The 16,492-nt window shown below is 41.4% G+C and overlaps 1 protein-coding gene and 1 non-coding gene across 2 annotated transcripts; both read right to left on the reverse strand.

Moving 5' to 3' along the window:
• Nucleotides 1-760: 760 nt before the first annotated feature.
• On the reverse strand, nucleotides 761-15,179 carry EIF4G2 (eukaryotic translation initiation factor 4 gamma 2). The gene is made up of 23 exons (XM_044426103.1): nucleotides 14,993-15,179; nucleotides 14,752-14,830; nucleotides 13,546-13,653; nucleotides 12,618-12,683; nucleotides 12,099-12,224; nucleotides 11,032-11,134; nucleotides 9,875-10,006; nucleotides 9,715-9,781; nucleotides 9,449-9,600; nucleotides 8,704-8,814; nucleotides 7,942-8,025; nucleotides 7,755-7,853; nucleotides 7,452-7,593; nucleotides 6,866-7,026; nucleotides 5,556-5,669; nucleotides 4,933-5,058; nucleotides 4,221-4,325; nucleotides 3,916-4,131; nucleotides 3,528-3,786; nucleotides 3,146-3,350; nucleotides 2,691-2,902; nucleotides 2,212-2,333; nucleotides 761-1,576 (listed from the first exon to the last, which is right to left on the reverse strand). The coding sequence occupies exons 1-23, from the start codon at nucleotides 15,177-15,179 to the stop codon at nucleotides 1,511-1,513; spliced, it is 3,042 nt and encodes a 1,013-aa protein (XP_044282038.1). The 3' UTR covers nucleotides 761-1,510.
• On the reverse strand, nucleotides 5,324-5,517 carry LOC123021424. The gene has a single exon (XR_006414315.1). It is a non-coding gene; the product is annotated as a small nucleolar RNA SNORD97 (small nucleolar RNA).
• Nucleotides 15,180-16,492: the final 1,313 nt, after the last annotated feature.

The following is a 16,492-nucleotide window of genomic DNA, read 5'->3' on the forward strand; positions in this document are numbered from 1 at the left end:
TTAATCATTTAAGGTGCCCATTTTGTAGCTTTTTCAGCTGTTTTACAATAGGAAAAGTGCCAACCATTTTTCAGCATTTACAGTGCTCAAGTGTACTTTTCCAATTTGTCCATAACACCAAGTTTTTTCATAACTGCTGCATACAAGATGCTTTCCACCTCTGACTTGTCAAACTTTAAATTCCCAGTATATTTGAAGTTATATTTCTCTTAAATCGAGTTTTATATTTGCATTGTTTTAAAAGAAAAGGCTATTTAGGGAATAGCCTGTACTCTGTGTTCTATAGTTTAAATTCAGTTAAAAAGCTGTTATAGATACCATTGATGAGGAGCTCCAGTTCAAAGACAGACGGCATCCTTGACTAGGGAAACTATGAAAGTGGAAGGGACTGGATAGTTGATCTGCAGCCCTCCAGATACTGTCTACTGTTGTTACATGCTGCAACCCAAAATAGCTGGGAGGCTCCAAGTTGCCTGTCCCGGCTAAGGAATTTTATCTACCTTGTCACTAAAGCTCCTTCAACTGTGCTAGATGAGCTTATTTACACACATCTCAAAAGGCAATCGTGACTCTGAAGTACAAGTGTACTGACAAACTATTGTTTCTCAGTCACAACTGGAAGGCTGTTCCAGTGCAGCCCTTAACCACAAGGAGTACCTGATTTAATGGGCGACAGAGGAACCAAATTTATAATGCATTCTTCAATACCTATTTTCTTTAGTAGAAAAGAAATGTAAAGAACAGCCATTTCAACAGTCAGTCAAGTATCACAATGTTTATTGATAGATACAAGTATATAAAATCAGGGCATGAACATGTCTTGATAAATTAAGTAGACTTAATTTCAATACTATAATAGGGACCAATTCAGTTTCTCACCATTTTGTTTCACACCCACAAAGACCACTTCCAAGGGCATTTATCCACCTCTTCTGACTGATCATTTTTGTGCAAGTAAACCATGTTTCTTTTTTTAAAAAGACTTGTGCACTTGCCCAGGCTCAAAGATATTAAAATCTAGCACATAAAGCCCATTACTAGAGGTAGAAATACAGGCAATATACTATTACGGCAACCACCATCGATTACAGTTAAGGATTCTCTGTAACAACCAAATGGATAATCAAATATTGCAACAACTCAAGTATTACACTGAGCAAAGTGCATTTCTACAGTATTCAGTGTTGCTATTCAGATTTCTAATGAACAGCCTATGGTAACTGGCATCAAAGAAGATCCTTACACAGACTGCTTCTGAACTTATGATGTAATTATTGCATGCTGCTAATACACTGTTATCTAAACATTAAGGATACTCTAAAATATTTTTATGGTAGACTATGATTAAGACGTACTACAAAAACCCTTATGCAGAAGCAAGTCCTACTGACCTACTGCTGCTTCAAATATTGTGAAAACATTACAGCGGAATGAGTTTTCGCAGTGGTTAGGTCAAATGCAGTTACATCATAGCAACAGTATGTTTGCACAATTTAAGGCTTTGGCTGGTTTAGTCAGCTTCTTCTTCAGATTCTTCTTCCTCAGCAGTTTCCAGCCAGGTCAACCACTGGTTCACCTGAAAATGTCAGCAGAGTCAGAAAATGTATATGCTTCACTTTCACTTGCCTTCTAGGTAGCAACCCAGTTATACTACCAATTAGTAATTTAAGACTTTGTACATTTCAGGATGCATTCTAACAGCCATGCTTTGAAGCTTTATTAAAAAAACCCTCTGCTTAAAAAAAGTTTGGACTGGAACTTCTAATAGCAACTTAGGATGGAAACCTATCACTTGTACCCCTGATGAACATAAGCCTTCAAACTGTGAAATTTGCGATCATCCACTGCAGGGTGGGAGCAGCAACAGAAGCAACCTTCACCTCTGCATCCTCCTGCCCCACACCATTTTCTCCCTTTCTAGTGAAGGAGTTTTTGAGGGAGAGGAAATGAGGCTGTCATTGACTCAGGACAGCTGATATCCTGCTTTTCCTAAACTCCTTCCCCACCACACAACACTCCCCCTTGCCAAAACCATGAGATTAGCTAATGAAGCCCCTTCTGGATGGGCTGCAGGGGGATATGCAGGGATTTCTGAGGTTGAAATGCTGTCTCAATCCTCAGAGCTGGGACTCCAAACAATCCTATGGCTCCTCAGATGTTGCATAAGAGTGACAGGATTGCTCCCTTAGAGACTGCAAAGGGGAAATTTACCTGGAACAAAGCTTTACCCTTCCCTGGAAACTCTTGAGTAATATCTTCTTTCCATGCCAGAAAAGCTTCTTCTTCAATGATTTCCATATCATAGAAATGAACAAAGAAGCGCAGTAACATGCCTAAAACAAAAGAGCACATTGCCATTTTTATATAAAAACATTTCTGTATACATTTGCCATTTTTAAAGAGCTACCATTAAAAATGGATGAAGAGCAGTGATCTTACTCCTGAGTGTTTCCTCAGCATCAGCAGCACAAGACATCTTCTACCCATCTGTACTTTCCAGTAAGACACTTTGTTATGGTTGACAACAGAAGCATGTTACTCATGCCTCCAAAATCTATATACACACCTAATTAAAGGGAGTGAATGTTTCATTTAAGATATGAAAATGTCCCTTTCCTATGAGGTTAACATCTTCCTCCCCAAAAGACAAGAGCAAGCTACTGGGAAGAAGGGGGCCATCTTATTCCTACCTTTTGGAAAGCTGTTGTTGTAGCAGTGCACTTGGAGTGCATACAGGGCACTCACTTGTAGATCAACATGGTCATGAAGGAACTTCTGCATTACCGGCTTAAAAGAAAGAAGCAGCTGTTTTTCTTGCTCTAACTGCTCTTTAGAAGGAGTAGATGAAGAATCTAGATCATCATTAGGTGGGTTTACTTCACTAGAAATATACTGCAAGAAACTGAAAGAAGAGGTAGAAATGAATCAATACTGAGTTTTGATCAACCTTCACCCTTGTAAAAGAGAAGTCAGGCAAGACCTATGACAAAGCATATGAATTCCATCTTCACATAACCAGGATCAAATGCATGAACAGATGGTGGGATTAATATCAGGATTCTTCCTTTATGGAAACACAATTGCTACATAGCACGCTTTGATCATTTATACTACTAAAGAAAACATTCAAGGTTGCATATCTCACCTGGTCATCAAAATATTAACAAATCCCTTATCTACATGAAGTTTCGGTGAAATGTTATCTTTAATCCATTTATAGATTGCTTGAGGGGATGGGTCCAACTTTATTTGCTTCAATAGCTCTTTTTCCAGTTTTAGAAGAGGAAACAAGAAGCTAAGTCCTTTCCCTTCCAAGATCTCCAGCATACGATCCTTGTTCTGATCAATCTCTGTAACATATATTTAAAATTTCCAAAATGGTATTTCTGCATGTCAACGTGAACCAGTGTTGCTCTATTCCTGCTTTAGTCCACCACTTGAGGTTCCAAGTCTGGAGTATTTAATAGCATTTTCCAACATCTCAAGCCCCCCCCCCCCTTAAAGTCATTACTATTTTGTTCCCTTACCTGGTAGCATCTTCTGCATGTTGACTTTGCTCTGTTGGAACAGCTCTGTCAGCCATTCACGGTCCTGTAGCTTAGCTAACTGCTGAAGGCAAAGTAAGAAGAGGGGGAAATGGGTGCCGCTTTCCAATGGCTGAGCTAGTTCTGAGATGGTCACTAGTTCTGAAATTATGGCACGGGCTGCGAACTGTGCTAGATAGGATTTTACCAGAGGAATGTCAACCTCCAGTTTAGGACACTGGTCCAATACATTTAGGAATGCCTGGAAAATTAAAAAAAAAAGTAACTAGCATTCAATATACTCCAGTTAGATACCCATATTGGCTTAAATGACTAAACAATGTTAAGCAATGTTTGTAATCATTCAAGATTACAAATCTGCATACAGTACCTGCATAAAGTTGTCACTAGTGGCTATCCCTTCTTGCTTAAGTAAATTGATCAATGCACTTGCTTTTTCTTTATCTTCATCTGACCGATCTAGTGACTGAAGTATTATTTTGCTCAGCATCTCAGAAAGGAAGTGTTTTGGTGCCCTCATTTCTCTCACACTGTTGACAGCATCATTGGCATTTCCATTGTTCAGATATTCAGTCACTACAGCTTCCTGATATAACAAAACAAAAAATGTTTTTCCACCCAAATTGTCTACAGCAACTTCAATATGTTGTTACAAAAATGATTAATGAAACTTACTGTTAACTTGAGCAACTCTTCCTTAGATGGTGGCGGCTTTTTACTTGTCTTTGCAGGCTTTTCCTGGATAAGTGGTGGATTTGTCTTGAGACCAAGCTGAGGTGGCTTCAAGAGAGATAGATGTTCTCATTAGCACACTGAACAAATGGCACAAAATTGTATTTAGTCTGAATAATCCAGAATTATAGTTGGTGATTTGAAACTGTTGTATTAATCAGCTTATGTTAGCAAAATGATTCTTAAGACAGCTCAGGACCCAGTAAAATGCCATGCTGACAATGGTGGGCTGAAATATCCCAGTAAGTCCTTTACATCCAAAGCATCAGGAATTCCTGAACAAAAGTTCCATGAAGAGATCTGAGGACCACCACACTCTAGTGCAAAACATCCATACTAGCCAGCAAGTTTACCTAGGCTTACTCCCAAACAAGCATGTATACAGAGTTCAAGAGATTTCCTATAAGCATTACTTCTTTTCAATAGAACGGAATGACTTGCTGAAAACATCTATTCTAATCTCTTGCAAGATTTGCAGTACATGTGAATACCTTTGATTCCACAGAAAATGCAATGGACTACAGAATGGTATGATCACTCCAAATGCTCCACATTATTTAACCATCTATACAAACACACACACTTCAGGGAAAACGTCTAACCACATCTATAATCCATTGGGACCTTTATATCAAGTAGTTGATTAAGTATTTACCTGTCCCAAAGGTGGTGTCTGAGTACGTGGTGGCTGTGCACTGGGAGGAATCATAGTTATCTGGGGCTGAAGCTTTGGCACTTGGTTTTTGTTTATTAGGAAACATTGAGCAGGTCTCAGGCTAATCTGTGGAAAGAGTGAATTTATTAGAATTCTGTAGCATGCTTCCGTTACTGCAGCAGTGACTCACGCTTAACCAGAGTAGGACTGTAGTTTGCCCACATATATTAATTATCCTCATCAATATCATGACTATGTGGAAATTAGTTCTGAAATGCAAGAACTAATTTCCATGATACAAGAACTAATTACCATGATCTCCCTAAACCACCCCGTAACCAGGATCCAAAACTTTCAACATTTTAACTGTTCCTTCTTTAGGTTAAGGATATTGCCCTCATATCTCATAATCTTGCTCACAGGACACTGGAAACTCCAAGAATGTTTGGGGGGGGGGAGAGAAAAAAGAAGGGTGCAAGAAGGAGAGGAGGACTTGAGAGAAAAAGTAAAGAACTGGAAGAAGATAGAAAGGGAGTTCCAGCACCAGTCCTCGTAATAACGCGTCTTGTTATAATCATTGGGCATTCTGTTTTAAACCAAGTCTGTTCAGGCTCAATGTATACCTCATCTGCATTAAGCTGTCCTTTCTTAGAAAATCGCGGCGGCATATCCTTGGACTGTCCTTGTTGCTGCGATAGAAGTCCCTGATTCTGATTATGGTATAGTTGGCTTTGCCCCTGTTTTCAAGGAGAGTGAAACCACATCTCATTACTTGCTCTGATATAGAGTGTTAAGTGTCTGAAACACTTCACTAGCTTTCCTTAGAATGCTTGTTCGAAGGAAAACTATCATCTATCGCTATCAAGAGATTTTAGCACTTCAGCATCATTTAAAGCTTTGGAGATCATTTAAGGCATGCTTTAAAAGTTCCCCATTGGGTACTGATTTAACTATGGGCACTTCCCCTGGCATGAGTAAGGCTGTTCATCTCTCCTGATTTAAAATAAATTATCTGGGGTCAGGTATGCTGCAAATACTCCAATGCCATCTTCATTTCCAAGAATTCTGAGAAAACAAAAATGGGGAGTAGCTGCAGCCCAGCAATTCATTTTGCAGGGTTTCCAGCCACCTAGAAAACACTAGGTGGGAGGTAGTAGGAAGTGTCCTGCAGGAAACATATGTTTGAATATCACATTTACCTTATATAAAACTGGTGTGCTGATGTGCTTTGGTACTGGGACACAGACCCCACCTATGCCTTGTACTCACTTTTTGTCCAAGCTACTTGTCTCTAAGCCTTTTTTTCAGTTTGCCTTCTGTGAAATGGGCATTGGAACAAACTGTGGGTTCAAAAGAGTGGATTTGTGTTTCGGATTTCAGACCCTTCCTATACTTAAGTTTTTATGCAAGTTACCTTTTATTTAGTTGCAATAATATGCCTTCCAGGAAACCAGTTTTGTGACTAGCCATGTCTGCCTCTGAAGCCATGTTGTGAACAAGCAATTCCTCCCCTGGCAGCTGTATTGTAATGGTAGCCAAAACACATTCTCAAAATTCCGGATGTGCCTACAATGCTCCAAAAGGTTTGGGAGCATTGCTCTATTGCAATAGCTTGCTTAAAGATATCCAAATAATTTCATGTCAGAAGGTGAATTCTGATCTTTTGACTTTTTGGTCATTAACTCAGTACTAACCACTATGATACAGCAGCACCAATATGCAACAGAGCTACTTTAATGGAACAATGACAATTTTTAAAATGTTCTTAATCATGGTGGAAAGGAAAGGCCTGGGAAACAAATTATTAACTATTAGAAGTTGTTTTCTGCAGTTTGACATCAAACACTTACAAACACTTCAAATTAATGTTTTCCTTCAAAGAAGTATTTACAGGAGTTGAATTAATCCTTCAGATTCTAGAAAGGTAATTTACCGGATTTTTCAAAAAGGATTTGCCTAGATCTCCAAACTGGGATTGAGTAGGAGCCATGAGATGTCCCCCATGGCCATTGAAAAGTTGATTTGACCGATGTCGCCCCATGGTGGGTGAAAATCTATCTTGAATAACTCCTGGACCAGTACCAATTCCGCTACCTATAAAACCAAACACACACAATATTGCAGTCTGAAATCAAGGCATTTAAAGTATCTAAAGGCCCTTCCTAAGCTATATACCCCTTATACCAACCTGCCAGGCCACTAGAACCACCAGAACAAGCTCTGCTGTCCATGCTATAGTCTACAGATCTCCATTTGGCAATGATATGGAGATGAGCCTTCACTGCAGTGGCACCCAGGCTTTCGAATGATCTCTTTCTGAGATCAGGCTTCAATGCTGATATTAGGCATTTAATGAATATCTGTTTACTTTGACTTTCCCCCAGTAACAAGGTATCCTTGAAACCACCAGACTGGTATGTACATATATTTTGTTTTATTCTTTTGTAAACTATTTCATGATTGTTTCAAATGAGAAAACAATTATGTAGCCAGTAAATAAAACAATAAACTGAAATTACCAGGCATTTGTCCAAACATATCAGCAAGCCCTCCAAGTGGATCCCTGTCAAATTTTATCCTGGGTGGCATAAACGGTCCCTCCAGAAAGAAGTCACTTCTCATCCCTTGAGACATTGGAGGAGGAATAAAAACTCCCAGATCCTTAAAAACAAAATGTTTAATTACAGAGTCAAGAAGCAGATTCAACTTAATGAATCTAAGATACATTAACTTCAAAGGCGAATTCCAAGGACATACTTCTCATGAAACCTGCACTAAGACTTTTATTGAACTATGTATTTAAATGTGTGTTAAATACTTACTTTCACTGCATCTTGACGGATTTGATTGATAGTCTTTGGTCCATTGTCAAGAAAAGCTTTGCGAGGAACCCAATGGTGTTCTCTCAACTCCACAGTATCCTTTAAGCACAAAGCAACGGAAGTATTAAGTTCATCTATGTATGCCAGAACATCTGACCTGCCAGAACAAACAAATATACATTCTTACCTGCAACAGGAAACGAATCCTTGCCGGCAATTCCTTACTCATCATCAAGGAGCGCATACGGGCAAAGTACTGATCCATTAAGGACTGTTAAGGAAGAAATTTGCCATGTTCAGTCAAGTTGGCCATTTAATATCACAGAAAGTTACAACAGCAAGGATGTCTCTTCAGTTGATGCTGTTCGAGAATTTAAAGTGGATGTTTCCCTTTCCAGGTCTCAATAAGACTGATCTATGCTAAACCTTTCATTCTTCCTTCCTACTTAAGTTCTGTTATAAAGTAGCTACCTATCACTGACCATGCCATTTTAAATGATACAATGTTTTCTCCTGAATGATAACAAAAGATCTTTAAACCTGTCTTAGGACAGAGATGGGTAACCTTATTTGCATGCCGAGGGCTGCATTCCCTTGTAACTGGTCCCTCAGGAACTGGATACAGGTGGTGGATAGTGCAAAGGTCCAAAGTGGGTGGGTCACCCCTTCTGCTTTCCAGCCACTTCCTTTTCTCTTAGGGAAGGGGCAGATAGAGCAGTCTGTCTGAACTGAAAACATGCAAAGGGCTTTTGAAATTAGGCTGAAGGATCCTTTGGACACCTTAAGACTATTCTAGGATAGGCAGAGGGACATCAATATTTACATTTTTTTTTTAAAAAAACTGCCTCCTAGCTACACGGTATTTTTAGCATACATTTTGTTTTCTACTAGACTTCCATTAATATAGAACTATTAGGCAATAAATCAATAATGCTCTGACAATACTTACCTTGGCTTTTGCATGGTCTAGTCTAGGTCCTACTGTCCTCATTATCTGACAGAGGCACTCCAAATCCTCTCCCATATCCTTGAGTTGGACTCTCTTCTTCTTTTCCAAAAGCTGAACATTTTAAAGCCAAGAAATAACTCTATTAGTAAAGTGGTTTTGCTACCATTTCACAACTTTTCATGTAGAAGGCCACTACTGAATATTGTGTATTCTTTAAAAAGTTGAGTTTATAGGTGAATATTAAGATATCCCTTGAAATACTATAAACCAGCTGCTATCAAACTGTATTCTTGAGAACGCAAAGTTTACTTGGAAGATTAAGAGTTCTTAACACACAAAATATATACAGTAACTTGCAAGTTTCCCTAAAAGGCAGTTTGTGCTTCCTTTAACAATATTCTTGCAAGGTATCTAATCGTATGAAAATGTGGTCCCTGATGTGTAGTCACATGGTATAGCGGTGAAGCCCAACAGACTTAGTCAAGACCCTAACAGTATGATCCAAATTCCTGCAGCTTATAGAGGTTCTGCAGATCTGTATGTTTTTCTCAGCAAGCAGAAAGGACTTTCTGAGGACAAAATGTCTAGAGCATTTACTACAGGGTAACTCTCATCCAGGAAGCATATGCACATCACTAGGATCAATTACAGTGCATTTTGAATCATTCTGTCGGTAATTAGTGCTCTCTTCCTAAGGTAAAAACAGTCTCAATTTATATGGAGGTGGAAAATCCCCACCACTTACTGTTTTGATGCACTTATGAAGGATAGATTCATGAATAAGATCAAGCTTGCCAAGTTCTCCAATGAATTTGATGTTTCCCAGCATCTTGATCTTAGCAATGGCTCTCTGTTCCTCCTCCTCGGGGAGGAGGGGGCCATCATGCTTATCATAGACTAAAAGAGAGAGAGAGAGAGAGAGAGAGAGAGAAACTAACTTTTACAGACATTGCTCTGCTTTTGTGATGAAAGAATATAAACAAGAATCATACAAAACGAATTATGTCTTACTATCAACATTTCTGGTGCGGTTTTCAAATTCATCCTGAAGTTTAGAAATTAAGAGGCGTCTGAATGTCTAGAAATAGAAAGAGGCAACTGTTTTAATGCCCCATCACTGCAGAATACCAATTCTCATATTAGCTTTAGCTTGAGAGATGTTTGCACTTACTGTACTTTGCTTCTGTCCTGGATGACACTCTGCTGATGGGCCATCAAAGTTGGGTGCATCTTCTGCCAGTCGCAGACATAGTTGAGCATATAGCGAGCTATATTTTGGCTCTTCAAGGGCTTTGTCTACGATCTGAAAAGGAAAAACGGTCTTCAAATCTAGCTCTTTAGTACCAAATGCTACACCCCTTAATTGGTGCCTCTTGCACTACAGTTCATAGCCACTCAGAAGCCTCTCCCTAATTTTCCAGTGTTACAGCTGCTCCTAGAGCCTAAGCTCTGAACAGCCATCGCCAATACAAGCACAAAATACAGACCAAAACCAGACACCCTTACTAACTTGCATTGATATGGTGAGGTACACACAATTCCCTGGGACGCCACAGGGAGTAACAAAGAACTGGCCTAATCTATTGGTTACAAGACTGTTTCAGCAGACTACAAATGATAAATGTGTTCTAATGCTTCTCATCCATTGACAACTCTTGGACACCAGAGAAGAGCCAGTCTATTATTTTATTATGAACAATTTAAAGAATGCACCTACCAATGAAACAAGAGGTTTCGCAAGTGGTTGCCTGAGCTATGTATTTGCACACCAACCCAAAAAAACTGCATCAGCACTTGCTAGCCTTCATTCAGTGCAACAGTATTTGCTATGATGGGCTACAGGGAAGATACAACCATCCTTGGAGCGCATTACAATACTATCATAGTAGTTTATTCGACAGATTTATTAACAAATTTAAGTGTAGATAATTTTACTTGCAGACACAGAAAACAGTAATGCACCCTCACATAGTATAAAATCAGAAGCAGATTTTACCACTATTTTAAAACATTTCAGCCTTTATGAACAATGTCAAACTTTAATTCTTGATACCCTATAACCACCATTTCCACCTGTGTGCCCCAGAGATGTGAGCTACAACTCCCACCATCCAGAGCCAGCATGGCTGATGGAGGCTGTAGTACAACATCCTCAGCAGGTTAAGGCTGGGAGACTGCCTTACATGCTGTTAAAACTTCAGCAATGCTGCTTATGTAGGTAGGTCAAGCTCCCCCACCCTGCTTAGCCATACAACACTTCTACTGCAGTGCAGAATTACAGGCTGTTTATTAAATTAACATTTTCCCAACCATTGTATTTTTTCTTACCAGCAGTATGATCCCCTTTAGGATGAGCTTAGACTCTACACCCACATTGAGGAGCTCAAGGCATAGCTTGTCAAACTTTTCAGGAGTAAGCTTATTTAGTATGCTAAAGGAAACAGAACAAGGAAAGTGCTGAGACTTTTCTCTTAACCAAAAGTCCATCTGTTAATTCATTTTAAACATTTTTGGAATCACAGCCAGTACCAGCTTTTTCTAACAGAAATTGTCATCAGGTAAGGGCATTCCCCCCCAATAGAAAAGGTACATATCTGCATTGCATTATAGAGCAATGGGTTAATATGGCACCAAATATTTCTCATGAAATACACAAACTGCAGTCTACTATCTGTGAGAACACCAGGTCATGTTTTGTCACAAGACCCCCTAAACACAGCAAAGCCAGTAAGAAAAGATTCTGAAGCCAGGGTAGAGAGTACAGCAACTGAAAACAAAAGGGGGAACCTATAAAACAGGCAGCTAGAGAATAAAGAACAGGAAGAAACTAAAATGACCTAATGAGGAACCTCTGATAAAACCTCAGAGCATGTATGAAAAAGCTACGTAGTAGTGACTTAATTTTCATAGAATGAACACCAGGAATCTCAGTAAATATGGAGAGGTTAGGTAGGTTTTGGGACTGTGGGTGAAGCAGTCAAGGCCCAATACTTTGTCAACATAACCTCTCAATGCAGAAAGCTGAACTTAGCCCAAAACAACAAGCTCAATCAACTCTTTCTTTCTCCCTACATGACACTACAAAACAGAGTGATTATCAAGCATCCTGGAAGGCCCAATATGAGCTGGTGGGCTGCATTCAGCTTATAAATTACAACTTGGGTAGGATGATCTAGCATCAGACAGGAAATTAAGGCAATTGCTTATATTGTTACTGCAGAATTAGAACCTACCAACAGGAGTTAGAGTGAAGAAAAAATGATGTAAAAGCAAGGTGCAGGGAGGTTATTTCATATACTAGATTTAAACCAGTATGGCTATAGTCTTTTAGCCAAAGCTCAATCTTGTAAGGATTTAAAAATTGAGGTCAAAAAAATAATAATCACAGAACTTACCCTCTTACTTTCCTGAAGATTGCATCATGTCGTTCTTTGTCATTTGCGGAGTCGTCATCTCGTCTAGTGCTTCGTGAAGGAATCCATTTCTGAGCGTTCTGCCCTGGGGTTTTCCCCAGGAACTCGCTTGATTTTGGAAAAACAAAGTTCAGATTAGAACTCAGTGTGCGCCAATGTAAGTTCAAGATATTTAATTTAAACTGAAAAGTCATTCTTCCTACCATGCCTACAGTGGGAGCTTTCAAGTCTGCATTCAACTCCAGCCATTCAACTTTTGTTATTTTCTCAGTCTTCTTTGGTAGCACTAATTTCATTAATGCCTTAGCATGTTTACTTTGTTAACAGGATACGAAACCATTATCTAAACCATTCCTGGTATAGAAGTATCTAGAAATTTACAAATTAAAGCCTATGTATTCCAAATTCCGCACTAATCTTTGTTCTTCTGCAACATCCCCAAGTGCAATACCCCCATTCATTCCATGCAGTCATAATAACTCAAGCAATAAGCTGACATACCTGTTGCCAGCAGTCTTGGGATAGTGCTGAGGTGCACCCCTACCTCCTCCTCCGCCCGAAGAAGCACTATTGGAAACAAAAGTTAGTTGAGAGCATTTTTGTAGGAAGAGCAGTAGTTTCTGCTACAGTAGCCAAAAATAATTTAAAGAGTTACCTAACTGCATACACAAGAACAAATAATCTCTGGATTGCAAGACTTGGAAACTGTCAAAGTTCTTTTCTCTCTTACATAGTACATTTTATATTTTTCAAATAGGCTGACAGAAAGGAAGCCAATAGGTCCAGAAAGCCAGGGATCCAGATGTTTTAATTTATAACCATCATCAGCCCTAGCTAACAGAGTCAACATATGAAGGTTTATGGAAATTATTGCCCTCCAGACATTTTAGCCAACATGGTGTCCACCCATTTTATACAATGTTAAAGCATACTGCTTTTTTCAAATACATAAACAGATTTAGAAGCAAATTTTATGGGTACAGACAGTACTGCTGCAAGCTAATCAATATCCTTTGAGTAATACCTGCTTACATCCTTCCATTGAAGAGTCCACTGACACACACACTAAGCACAGTAGCTTACTTTTTCCACATATATTGTGGGTTATACCTTTGATGTACTCATGTAAAAGCTACAATTCATATTGTGCTTCCATGGTCACATATATGGGCAAAGGGGGTAACTTGTTGACAAAGTTGCCATTTCTCTCCCCCTGTAAGTGTCACATTACAAGGTCTTCTGTCACGCAGTTGCAGTTATACAAGTTGTTGCATCACAGAAATACCAATACTTGCCATCTAACCTGTTTGGTCTTGCTCTTTGTCCCTAAATGTAGATCAGACTAGTCATATAGGCAACTAGCATTAATGTCTAAATTTTTCAGGATAGCTATTTTGTCTTAAACCATCAAAATTTTAGCTTTACATACCTGAAACGAGAAGCACCCCCTTCTGCAATCGCACTCTCCACTTTGGCGGCTTGACAATGAAGAATCTTCAAAAGAATAATAAATTGACAGGATAGGGAAAAACAAAACCTGGGAAGAAATGAAGAGTTTGTACTGTAAGCTTTTCAATCCCATTGATCAAAATTTAAGAGCATTTCAGGGCTAACTCTTAAATATGTATCTTTCAAGCTAATCAGAATTTTGAAACCATTGCTTTTCTAATTTTCCCATCCTGGTGTTCTATGGATTTTTTTTGAACTACAACTCCCAGACTCCCCCAACTATGCTGACTGGGAAACTAAGAACTGTAGTTCAAAATCCCTGGAGATTATCTTGCAGTTATCTTTCAAGTTTTATTATGGGCTTCTTTGGCACCAATTTCTTTCCCATCTACATCCCACGCAGATTTCTGTGTAAAAAAGGACTTCACAATCAAAATCTTGATTTTAAGTGATTTTAGTAGAGAACTGCATGCTCTTAACTATGCTACATTGTATATAATACAACCATAAGTACTATCTTACAGCTGAATTCAAATCCAACATCAAGCCTCATGGCTATAGAACACTGATGTATAAACATAGCTGATAAAAAATGACTCCTGAAGCTGGAATTAGGCGCACTCTCTCAGAAGGAACTGCATCTGAACACGCTTTACACACTTGTCTAACAAAGTAGTCAACAGCCGACAAAGCCTGGGCTTTCTTGAGTGGAGGGCGGAAGTGATAAAACACTCCAGTAGGGTTCCCTTGGCATGTAACTTAGCTGTTACACTCGCCGCTTCAGCACATGTAAGTTCACTGGCGTAGCCCCATTTACTTAGGCAGGGCTTGCTCCCAAGTAAAATAAAGATAGCCTTCATTTCAAAGAGCAGCACCACATCGGCAATACGTGCAGCTGATTTTTCCACAGCGGCGGCCTATCCTTGGAAATGCGTAAAAGGGGAAGGGGAGACAGCATGGCGACTGCTCAACAAAAGAGCGACTACGGAAGCGGCCCGGCAAGATCCCCGTGATCGCTGAACGCGGACTAGCCTGCCACGAGCATCTTCGGGCTCCCCCGCCCCTTGCCCGTCCCTCGTTTCTGGGCGCCGCCCGATTCCGGGCTCAGCCGCCCCAGCCAACGACCAGGCCCGGTCTTTGTTCTCTGCTGGGAGGCATCTCAGCCGGCTATCAGCCACCCACTAACCTCGAAGATGGCCGATTGGAGGCTTCCTGGGGTGCGGTGCACGCGAGAACAAATCTTAGAACACACCAAATACTCCCTCCTCACCTTGCCCCGCGGAATAGAGAGACATGCGGTTGGGAGCCGCCAGAAGTCTCTCCCCCTTCTACGTACAAAGGCGGCGGCGAGAAAATCAAAGCCCACCCACCCCGCCCTTGATCGCGCGGCGGCCTCCGCGCTCAGACAAAGGCGGCCGTCTGCCCACTTCGCCCGCGCTCCAGACGCCGGCCGAGAGAGCCCGGACCCGGCGACGGCCGCCATTTTGTGCTCAGAGCGAACGTGCAGCAGTAAGGACAAGATGGCGGCTGTTTTAGGTAGCGGCCATTTTGCAGAGCGACAGCCGCTTCTCCCGCAACCTCCCGTTCTCCAGCCTCATTCCCAACCCGAAGCATTTTCGGCTCCAAGCGTGACTACCGCCACGACGGCCGCCATCCCAGCTCGTCACCTTAGCCGACGCAACTATCCCCTCACCTTCCCTAGAGCCTCGTCAGCGTCCCCAGGACCGGCGGCGGCGAGAGCTGGGGAGAGGCAAGAGAAGGGAGGGGGAGAGGGAGCCGGGGATCGGGGCTGGGGTAGGGAGGGGGGGAGAGCGTGAATGGCAGGACGGGTCTCCGAATCACCACAGCAGCCACCGAGCGCTTCTCTCCGTCACCTCCATAGAGATCAGACCAACTCGCCGCCGCTTCTAACGCGTACTGAGACAGCCCCACTAACTTTATTACACCGCGTGCAGCCAAACCCTCCTCAACATGCCGGCTTCCAATCCCCGGCAGAGACTTCGACGAGATAGCCAATCACAGGGAGCAGAGGGGGTGGGCACAGTACGAAGAGGGAGGAGGAAAGGTTGGTTGACGGGAAGCAGCGCCGCAGTGCAGCACCGCATTCACAAAGACGGACACATCCCCTGGTCTGCGTAAAAAGCGATCCGGAAGGGTAGGCTGCGCAAGTAGCGCATCAGGTCAATTGGGGCGGATTGAGTATCTCTCCATTCCCCATCCCCGGGTTTTCTCCGGTGACAGAAAGGAGGAGGCCGCGCCCGGAGAGTTTCAATGGCAGCTATGCCCCCGTTTCCGTCAGACAAGAGGATTTACTTCATTTGGTGCTGTGTATGCTTTCATGTGTGCATGACCCTCTCTCAGTATATCCTGCTTCCAGTGGCAGAGGGATGGTCCCGAAATTGCTTTCTGGCGGAACCGTTCCCTGGCTTTGTTCCAACAGACAAGAATTGTAGGATTAAGGTGCTGCCACGTTAAGAAGCAATGGGCATGAGGACGCAGTGACTATAAGCCTGCTGTAGTCGAAGTGGAGTACCCTGAAAAGCGGGGCTGTCCGATGCAGATTGCCAAGGATGGATGAACGAGCGGGGCTGGGCATTTGAAAAAAGGAGAAGAAACAGAAGTGCAGTGATTGTAGCTTTCCTGATTTGAAAGCAATCCTTGCTAATGTCTCACATCCGCACACCGCCCCCCTCTGCTCTGTCTGTGCAAACTAAATCCATGTCACCGAGTTGCGCTGAAGAACAACGTTCTAGAAAAAGAGCTAGTGGTTCCTGGCTGTAATCACAGATGTACTTAATGCACAAACTTTTAAACTGATTTCAGCAAGACTCGGCACATCTGTATCAGGGCTCGCAGTCACGGTGCTGAAAACCCCAATTGCCGTGCTTTCCATTACTACACATTAGAAAACAAAACATATCAGACCT

The sequence above is a fragment of the Varanus komodoensis genome, unplaced genomic scaffold (genome assembly GCF_004798865.1).
Source record: "Varanus komodoensis strain SLA01 unplaced genomic scaffold, ASM479886v1 scaffold16, whole genome shotgun sequence".
NCBI classification, from domain to species: Eukaryota; Metazoa; Chordata; class Lepidosauria; order Squamata; family Varanidae; genus Varanus; species Varanus komodoensis.